This window comes from Coregonus lavaretus, assembly GCF_964263955.1.
Source record: "Coregonus lavaretus genome assembly, chromosome: 7".
Lineage (NCBI taxonomy): Eukaryota > Metazoa > Chordata > Actinopteri > Salmoniformes > Salmonidae > Coregonus > Coregonus lavaretus.
In genome coordinates, this window is record NC_139994.1 from 25,556,077 (window position 1) to 25,566,553 (window position 10,477).

General features: G+C 41.0%; 1 protein-coding gene across 1 annotated transcript; it reads right to left on the minus strand.

The window, feature by feature from the left end:
* Positions 1-1,026: 1,026 nt before the first annotated feature.
* On the minus strand, positions 1,027-3,969 carry LOC311132467 (uncharacterized protein; the record flags this gene model as incomplete). The annotated part of the gene is made up of 9 exons (XM_084165754.1): positions 1,027-1,161; positions 1,264-1,368; positions 1,475-1,558; positions 2,230-2,319; positions 2,407-2,476; positions 2,887-2,945; positions 3,513-3,593; positions 3,716-3,763; positions 3,886-3,969. The coding sequence occupies 9 exons, from the start codon at positions 3,967-3,969 to the stop codon at positions 1,027-1,029; spliced, it is 756 nt and encodes a 251-aa protein (XP_084021880.1).
* Between the last annotated feature and the right edge of the window lie 6,508 nt (positions 3,970-10,477).

Genomic DNA, 10,477 nt, shown 5'->3' on the forward strand with positions numbered 1-10,477 from the left:
TTCATTTAGAACGATACGATCCGAAACGATTCAGTGACTTGAAATCGATTCAGTAACATTTTAGCCAAAAATTCAACCAATATGACTGAAATAAATACCTGGATACTGGACAGTGCAGGTGAAGTTTCCTAGATTCCTGTTTCTTGTAAGGACCGCAATGGTGGCTTGATAATTTCTCGCTCGTCGGCTTCTCCTCTGTCATCCACCATGCTATGCTTTGTTGTCTTGGCGCCTTTGCGCTGCTGCTGGCGCGATGACGTCACGGATAGGCAGAGTGAATCGAGTAATGTTTAAAGCCTTTATCATTAAAAGTGCTAAGAAAAAACATCCATATAAAGTCTGACGTGCTTAAATCCAATGGGTTATTTCCTAGTATCGAAACAATCGATTTATTACATTTAAAACGATGTTAGATCGATATATGTTGTCCAAAAGGCCAACTCGCCGAGCACAGATCGATGTAGTTGGATCATAGGAATATAAATCGATACATCGATGTAGTAGATGGATCGTTACACCCCTAATAAAAACACTCCAGTGCGCAAAACAGGGGCACTGGAAAATACAAGGCACACAGGGAATATTCCCGGCGATACAAAATACATGGAGCTCCACCGAGCTTCTCTCTCCTCCACAATAAACAATCACACACAAAGACAAGGTGGCAGAGGGAACACTTATACAGGTACTAATGAGGGGATATGAACCAGGTGTGTGTAATAAACAAGACAAAACAAATGGAATGATGAGATGAGGAGCGGCAGTGGCTAGAAGGCCGGTGACGACAAACGCCGAAGCCTGCCTGAACAAGGAGAGGGGCAGCCTCGGAGGAAGTTGTGACAGATACTGTATATTTTTGAAAGAATACTATATTTCCCTTGACAGAGTAATGCTGAATGTAAAAAATGGCTCAACTTACCCCACTCTCCCCTACACATGATGTAACATTTGTTTACGATTGACAGATAATGTTTGAATGCAAAACACTTTATTTTGTGATGGGGCCCTCAGCTCAGTTTGGGAACCTTAATCCAGGCTGGACAGCAGGAACTCAACCTGTATTTCTAGATTCCGCATCACCTCCCCCGAGAGCCTCTCTGGGCTTTCATAGATTGACTCATTGAGGTTGAAGATGGATTGTAGCCATGCCTTCATCTGGTCCTGTTGACAACAGACACATCATCAACTATTATTGAGAGAGAGAGAGAGAGAGAGAGAGAGAGAGAGAGAGAGAGAGAGAGAGAGAGAGAGAGACAAATGTACCTTAACGAGGAGGTAGAAGTTCTCAGCAGCCTCTGTCCAGGCTCCTCCAGGAGGGTCAATCCTCATTATGACTTGCAGGAGCAGATAAAGGAAGCTACCAGGCTCCTGGAGAAGGAACAGGGGACATGAGTGAGTGTCTACAGATCTGATATGACAACAGTGTGTATAGCATAGATAAACAACAGGATGTTCCATTCTTAGGGCCACTTACAGATATAGGAAGAGATGTCTTTCCTTCTAGAAGGCTTAGTAGAACGAATTCATAAAAAACATCTGCGAAGTTGATGCGGTCGATCTGAAGTCAAACAAATAGGATAATTACATAATCTTCATTGACAAGCACTTTAGAAAGTCTCATTGAGTAGATGTTAGATGAGAAGACGGTGCCTGCAGCTAACGCTCAAGCTTGCATGTAGACCTACTCCTACGAGAGCCATCTCCTGCTCTAGTCGCTCCCTGTTTGCTGGCTCATTAATGAAGTTCACCAGTAGGTCGTAGGCCTGCTGAAACTGCCTCACATCCTCAAAACAAAACAATCATAAAATTCCTTAAAACTTAGATCATAAACTCAAAGATTCAGGTCTGTAATTCAAAGGGCCTCCGATTGTTTGGCTAGTATGACGTTGAAACTTTTCAACTAAACCCTATGAATCACTGTTGCCTAAAGGTAACCCACTGTGCAAGAACTGGTTGAATCAATGTTGTATCAATAAAAAATGTCAATGTGATGATGTTGAATCAAAGTGGGAAACTGATTGGATTTGAAAGAAGTCATCAACGTAAGGGAATTTCGTCTTTTAACCTAAATCCAATTACGTTAATTTTTGGGGGGATTTCACATTGAATTCACATTAGTTGACAACTCAACCAAATGTAAATCAAAACGAGACGTTGAAATGACATCTGTGCCCAGTGGGAACTATATATCTGGTCTGATGAACGTTGCACAATTATGTAATTGGTTACCTGCTGGTTGAGCTCGGATAGTCCACTCAACACCATCCTCCCAGCGTGGGTGAGGTAATTGAGGGAGGTACTGTCTGAGGATGTCAGAGCCTGTGAGAACAAGACAGTACATTTACAAATAGTCCAGAAATGTTCATGAAGTGAAATACAAAAGGTGCTAAATTCACATTTTCTCACCTCCATAGCACGTCTGATAGCGGCCAGCCTCAGAGAGAAGTTGGTTGTCCCTTGGTTTTCAAAGTAACGCCTGTAAATAGAAATGTTCAATAACAAATGTTCAACCTAAGAAGCTAAAACATCAGTGCCATGAAATTAAGAAATAATTTTATGTTAGCCTATATTATAACTGCAGGATTCAGAAAGACCATACCAATGTAGGATCTTAATTTGATCACTCTTTTGTTGCTGAGAATTTTCCTGCACGGCAGGAAATGCAAACTTGTAGCGTATTTGGAATTTTCAAGTTTGTAATTTCCACTTTGAAATTTTAGACTCGATTTGCCCTAACGAAAAATTTATCCTGTTGCTGGAGGATTATTTTCCTGCTGTAGCAAACTGTCTCAAATTAAGATCCTACATCTGTATAACTACAATATTGGGCAGATTATTTCAAAGCAAAGGTTTTTACTATAGATGAACACATGAAAGCGAACCCACCGCAACTGGGGCACATCTGCAGCATTATTTTGCTCCTCCACAAACTCCTCCTCAAACTCCTAAAACAGACATCACATTAACTTAAACTCTACTAAACTGCATTTCACCTGCAACATCAACTGAAGCAGACAAAACATTCAGTGACATCATAACAATACTTTCATCTTGACCTAACAACTTGACCCTTGACAGACAACACAAACCTATCGATACCAAAACAATGACACACACCTGTACACACAAGTACAAATGAAATAAGAATTATTGACTGTAGAAAGAGTTTTACCTGAGGAGTGCTGTCAGGGGTCTGGTCCTGGTCCTGGGTGGAGTGGTAAGGTGGAGGGGGACTGGGAGGGGAATCGGAAGGGAAAGGGGGAGGCGGAGAATTCTGGGGGAACTGGTGAGAGGAGCCAGAGGACGGCTCATGAGGGGTGGTGATGATGTCAGAGGTGGAGAACTGATATGCCATCATCTCATCCCCCCTCTCCTGGTACCCCTCCACTGTGGTGGAGATATCCACCTGCTGTTTAACACACAACATGTGACACTGTCAGCCCAACACTGAAAACCACCATATTGAAAACCCCTCAACCAAACACTGAAATAAATCATAACACGGGGTGTACCTGGGCATCCTCATAATAGGTGAACTCAGACCTCCTCTTGACAAGGCCGGACATGAGTCCATGGATCCTTCTACCAAGGAACTAAAAATGAGGCAAGAGATTAGAACGTGTAATTTCATTTTCTGTCAACATGTATTTATTCAAATAGGTAAATGGACATTTGCCACTTTACATTTTTTCTGTGAAAAATTGCCTGACTGTACCTTAATACCAATCAGCTTCTTGTTGGTGAGGACCACCTGGACGAGACCCTTTAAAAGAGACAGAGAAACATTACATTTCATCCAGGAAATATAAGTAGACCTATAGCATGTGCGTCATTTGACACAAATCAGGTGCATTTGAGACGAAAGACCAGTTGAGAATCTCTCACCCATGGGTCCAGGATTTTTTCCTGGATGACTCTGCTCCACCACAGCTGCTTCTCCACTCCCCTCACAATGCACAGGTGATGCATGTCCTCTTCATTTTGCTATAAAGAAAAAACTCCTTCAGTCTCCAGACCTCTCTCTATATGTTAGCTGTAGATGTCTATAACATTTGGCAGGCGATTTCAGTTCTGAGTATAATCCCTGGCAGTGATATAGAGCCCACATGATGTTCGTACGACAAGTTTCCCCTAGGTTTCAATTAGGGACAGACATACAAAAGAAAACCCAGAGACAATTGGGAGTTCAAATACACAGGTGTGTTCATAAATGTTAAGAATATGTCTGAAGTACCTGCACTCGTCCATAATGGATATTCCAGTAATGGAAATTAAACGAACCCCAGTTCCCAACCAGCTGCAACTTCTCATAGGGAAAACCAGAGTCTTCCCTATTTGGCTGAAAAACAAAGACATCCCCTAATTATAGAGATTGCTCTGTGATTAATAAGACACACAATTGTGGAGATAGAGGACATGGTAATGTGTACTATTACTAATCAGCTATGACTGTCTAATAATGTGATTGACTACCTGTGAATGGCTATCTGAAGGTGCTGACAGTTCGTCAAGCACTAGCCTCCCAGCTTCAGTGAGGTGAATGGTAGGCTCCTCAATAACCAATTTGGAAGTCTGTGAAAAAAAAGGGAACAGGGTAAAGTAAATTCTCCCTATAAGATCAGATGAGCTTTGGTTAATAATGTGTTTGGTTACCTGTGTGTTTAACACTGCAAGCTCAGTTACCAGCATTCTCCCAGCACGAGTGAGGTAGTAGACTGGTTTGGCCTTGGAGAAGACAGGCTATGAAGACAAGGGAATATGTTTTTTCATTATGTGGTTTTATAGAAAACTAGTGACTTGATGTTAATCTTTAATATCCTCTAAAGACCAGAGAGTATCAGAATGGATAGACTCACAAAGATAGGAACACACAAGGGTCCAGACCAAGGGATTAAAGCCAGACAGGACCGGTGCCCAACCTCCTCATCAACGTACTAAGGAACAAGACAGGATCAATTTAAGAGTCAGTTTGAATGATAGACTGGTACTGTATAGGAGTAAAATATTGGTATAGGGAAGATTGCAAGAGGAGGCCACTGCAATGATAATAGTTGAAATACACAGGTCTGAGATATAAATGTTAAGAACATGTCTGAAGTACCTGCAGATGAATGGCTACCTCTTCAAGCTGAGAGGACAGTTCATCCAATACCATCATGCCAGCACGAGAGATGAAAATGTGCTGCTCAGTCTTGCAAATCTGTAAGAAAATGAGGGAACAGTTTTAAGGGCATCAAAGTATCCCACTACCATAGTAGATACTGAAGGTAATCCTGCCAATTAGATAAAATGAGCTTTGTCCAATAATCTGCATGGTTACCTGTGTGTTTAACACTGCCAGCTCTCTCACCAGCATCCGTCCAGCATGGGTAAGGTAATAAGTTGGCTGCAGTGTTACAGACTATTACAAAAATAGGGAATATGTTTACAGAAATGTATTTTCATATTGTTCTACAGAAAGCATCATGTTTATGTTTAAGTTACATAAACCAGTCTAAAGACCAAAGAGTATCAGAATGGATGGACTTACATAGCTGGGAACCCACAGAGGACCAGACCAAGGGATTAAAGCCAGACAGGTCCGCTGCCCAACCTCCTCATCCACATACTAAGGAACAAGACAGGATCAAATTAAAAGTCAGTTTGAATGATAGACAGGTAGCCTATAGGTCTGACAGACTGCTATAGGGAGGATCACAAGAGGAGGCTACTGCATGATAGATTCTGAGACACTACACAGGTCTGTGTTGAAAGGTTAAGGAAACATCTGAGGTACCTGCATATGAATGGCTACCTGTTCATTTTGAGAGGACAGTTCATTCCATACCATCCTCCTAGCTATCTGTGATAAAATGAGGGAACGAACATCAAAGTATTTCACTACCGTAGTGGATACTGAAGGTAATCCTGCCTATTAGATCAGATGAGCTTTGTCCAATAATCTGCATGGTTACCTGCGTGTTTAACACTGCCAGCTCTCTCAGCAGCATCCTCCCAGCATGGGTAAGGTAATATGTTGGCTGCAGTTATAAAAAATAGGGAATATGTTTACAGAAATGTATTTCCATATTGTTCTTCAGAAAACGTCATGTTTATGTTTAAAGTACATTAACCAGTTTTAAGACCAGAGAGAAGACCAAAGAGTATCAGAATGGATGGACTTACAGAGCTGGGAACCCACAGAGGTCCAGACCAAGGGATTAAAGCCAGACAGGGCCGGTGCCCAACCTCCTCAACCACATACTAAGGAAGAAAATCAGGATCAATTTATGAGTCAGTAAAATGACAGTTTGAATGACAGATTGTTATTGAACAAATCCTGCTAATGAAGCAGTATTGTTATAGCCTGGGTGCCAGTCTGTTTCAGCTCTCTGTCCACTCCTTATGGGATTGTGATGCCAATATCATATTGCCACGATGGAATTGGCAAGAGAGCAGAAAGACTGGCACCCAAGCTATTGATAGGCCTGCAGCATTCTTACCTGAACAAGGACTGGGTCCTCCTGGTCCAGGGTGGGCTCATTATCTTTATGAAAAACAATAAAGGATTGTTTTCTCTAAGTTTAAGAAATACTAGCTACAAGACACCAGACATCTGTCCATGTAGTTAGGCTGATCATATATTTACTTGTGTTTTATATTGTATGACATCAAATGTATTTATGTGTCTGCATAATGTACCAACATGTTCAATTAAACCTAAAGCAAAGGTTTGGTTTCAAAGGAGCAAGTTTGTTTGTTGTTGTTAATCTAGGGCTACACTGTAAAAAATGTAATCACCATGATTGCTACCTAAATGACACCCTATTCCCTATTTAGTGCACTACTTTTGACCAGCGCCTTTTAACCATAGAACTATGGGTCCTGGTCAAAATAAGAAATAGGGTATTGGGTGGCATTTGGGACTATTACTATTTAGACATTGTCAAATATGTAAACTTACCCTCCTCAACCGTGACAACACGGTCCACGCTCTCCACGGTGGCCAGTGCATCCTCACCGATACCGTAATATTTGCTATAAAAGTAGACTGCCGAACCGGACGCAAACAACAGGCCAGCTGCACTCAGAAGCGGCCTCTCGCGGAGGAATCTCAGCGGGGTCGCTGTCAACAAACGACTGAACATAGACCTACTCATTATCGCTCTACATACTGCAGTGATTTTGACTGAGTTCAAAACCATCTGACAATTCTTTCTTAGAATTACAGGGTTTTATAGGGACCATTAATACGTCAAATTCTTCCATAAGTCATGGTTGGCTATGTCACAATGGGACAAACATGTTTATCAAACTGATTAAAAAACACTCAACAGTGACATCAATTAAATTGAATTTTGAGCATGATTTGGGAGTTTATACAATTGTAAACTATGAAACCATTGTTTAGAGAACAGTAGGAGTATAACCATTTAGAAAATACTGTATCAATGGCTCTGAGTAGGAGTAGAAGGGACAGCGTCACAATGCGCTCGCCATGGTTCTGAAAAATAACGTTGCTGCGTTCATCAGCTCTGTGATGTTCTAGGCGGAGACACTCACTGAACCACTCACTTTCACGTTCAAGGTGTCAAAGCGTTCAACCAACATGCATTGGACTAAAACATCATTCAAATAGTTACTAAAAAGCCTACAGATATGTTTTACATTATTATTTTAAATCTCCTGCATAAATCAGCTGAGATAGCCTACTCTTCTCATCTCTTCGCCCTCCTGCCCTGGTGGTTATATCTGAGCGTTTTGATAACTGATTGATAATTTGGATTATTCATATCCAAAGTGAAATGCTGATTGTGTCATATTTATAATGTAGGCCTAGTAGCCCACGTTTCATGACATAACCCTAATCCTAAAATAGACTAAAATTGAAACCCTGGGCGAGCACACAAGCTCTGGCTGTACAGCCGGCAACAATAATACATCCAAAGAGGGTGGCTGTTGAGGAAAACCAGTACACCAACACACATCTTCATTAGGAGATAAAAGTAATCAGAGGCTAAAAGAAAATGGCAGACAATAGAAATCGAATGCGTATGTTACGGCTGGTTAGTGTTTTAATTACGAAGGACTCCCACAAATCTATTGTCTCTCTAAAAAACTGTAGGCTGCATATTGGTGGTCAAAGTGGTCGAAACGGTGTAGTGATCCTCGCTAATACAGTGAGCCACATTACAATTCTGACCAAGTGGGTTAAATCTGTTGGAGCGATGCGTAGGGTGTGTGCCTTTCACGCATGTAACCTGGGTTCGCTTCCCCGCCCCTTGTTTGCTACACTATTTTAGGAAAGGGACATCTTCATGACCAACAATCTTACTCTAAAAACGTTTGTGAAAAAAGTTTGGTCAGTCTGTGAAAGTTAGAAAAGGTTGGTTAGTCTGTGAAAGTTAGAAACTTCCAGCAGGAATTGACAGTCATGAGTCAAGGTGGTTGGATTATATAGCTACAGTGGTGCTATGGTTCCAAAAGTGCTGGTGATAAAATTAACATTACTGGCATACACATTTCAAAACAAAAGCCTATGATCAGGTATGGAGTTTTGGAAATGTTGTTAAACCCAACAGTCTATACTCTATAGCACAAAGTGTGATGTCCCCAATGATAAAATTGCATGTTACTCTAATTGTGAGATGTGTTACAGTTTACAATAGGCTACTTGGGTCTACTATACCTTCATCCTTTATTAAAGCATTCGGTTGCTAGCATTATCTCCACAAGCAAGGGTATCCTGGGGAAAGACAAATCTTCTCCTCCCAGTAGACTAACTGAATCAAAGCCTCTAACATTACTGCTAGATAGCCATGTAAACACGAACCTCAGTGGCAGAGCTAAAGCTCATCTGAGATCTTGCATAGGCTGCTGTTTACCATAATCAGGATATTTTTTTACAAACCTTGGCGATACTTTCTTTGTTCTCGATTCGGAAGAAACTTGTCTCTTATGAACATATGTGTGCAGTTGCAGGTGGAACTCCAAAAAACAGAGAATATTCAGAAAAATATTAAATCCACTTTTTGTATTGAGCGATTCGCATAGAAACGACTAGTTACTGCAACGGTGTTGGGAAATGTGAGATGTGCACAGCTAAAATGCCGAGGACTGTGCAAAAGGTGGATTTAATATATTTTTTGTCAAATTTTCTCTAGTTTTTGGAGTATGCTACCTGTAACTGCACACAGACGTTTATAAGAGACACATTTCTTCCTAGGTTAGGGGTCTATAATTGTAAAATAAATGTGTTTGATTGAATAACTAGCCTAATCTAACTATCGTGGTCATACATCTGGACTCTTCATCATCATCATCAACACTTTGAATTACTAAGGAATATTCCTATAGCAACTGGTTGCTAGGGGAAACGAGACACTAGCATTATCCTCTTGTTGTGAGACTGAGAGGAAGGATTGGAGAAGTGCACGAGGAGGGGTGGGAAGCAGAGAAGACGGAGCATGGTTGAAATTCCACCAAATGGATAAGAAGAGGCAGACAAAGTTTGACACATTTATGTTTTCAGTGGTTGACCGACACGAATGAACGAGTAAACCTTGTTTTAGCCTAGTGAAGTATCACAAATTAATACCTCAGTATTAATTATCCACTGCACGGAATCTCCATGAGGGCACAAGTCTGCATGACGATTTTCGCGTAAAGAGAGGCAGCGCGGGAGAGCTGACTTGTCGCCTGGCAGGTATGTTCTGCTATTTTGAATAAAGCTAGCCATATAGCTAATATACGTTTTAGGCTATTATTAATTTCGTATAGCTAACTAAATAAATGAAGCTATCTAACAGCAATGCTGTTGTGGTCTTACACATGTAATAATTACAACCAGGAGCCTATAATGAAGGAAGTCAGCTTTTCAGTCAGTCCTATCATTTAAATTGAAAATAGGTTATTATAACACAAGGTAAACACACATTTACAATAATTCTTAGGTCTATGTTTTTAACCAAAAATGTACTGATACAAGTACAGAAACATTCATAGCCAGAGGCAACCTAGGCTACACTGCAATTAACACTATACTTATTATACACGCTATGTTCTACAGTGCTGATTCTAAGAACAGGGTTAATTCCCATAAAGTATTAGTATCTCTGTCTCTATCACATACATGCATGGCCAAGGAAGATAGGTTGCATAAACAGATACAAATATAGAGCGATAAGGCACAAGGGGAAGAGAATAAACAGTGAGAGGGCAAGAATTGGTGAGTACGCTCTGTCCTGTAAATGCCAGAGCACATCAGCGCCGGAGCTACATCTAGTTTGATGTAAGGAAGTAGCCTACTCGATTGCCTATCCAGGGGCCTTGTATGTGATCAGATCTGTTGAAGGTGGGGTTCGTGTGTGAATGTGAGTATGAAAGTGTGAGTATGTATAGCTGTAAGTATGAGAACGTATCAGTGTACCATACCCCGTTCAAAGGCACTTAAATATTTTGTCTTGCCCATTGACCCTCTGAATGGCATACATACACA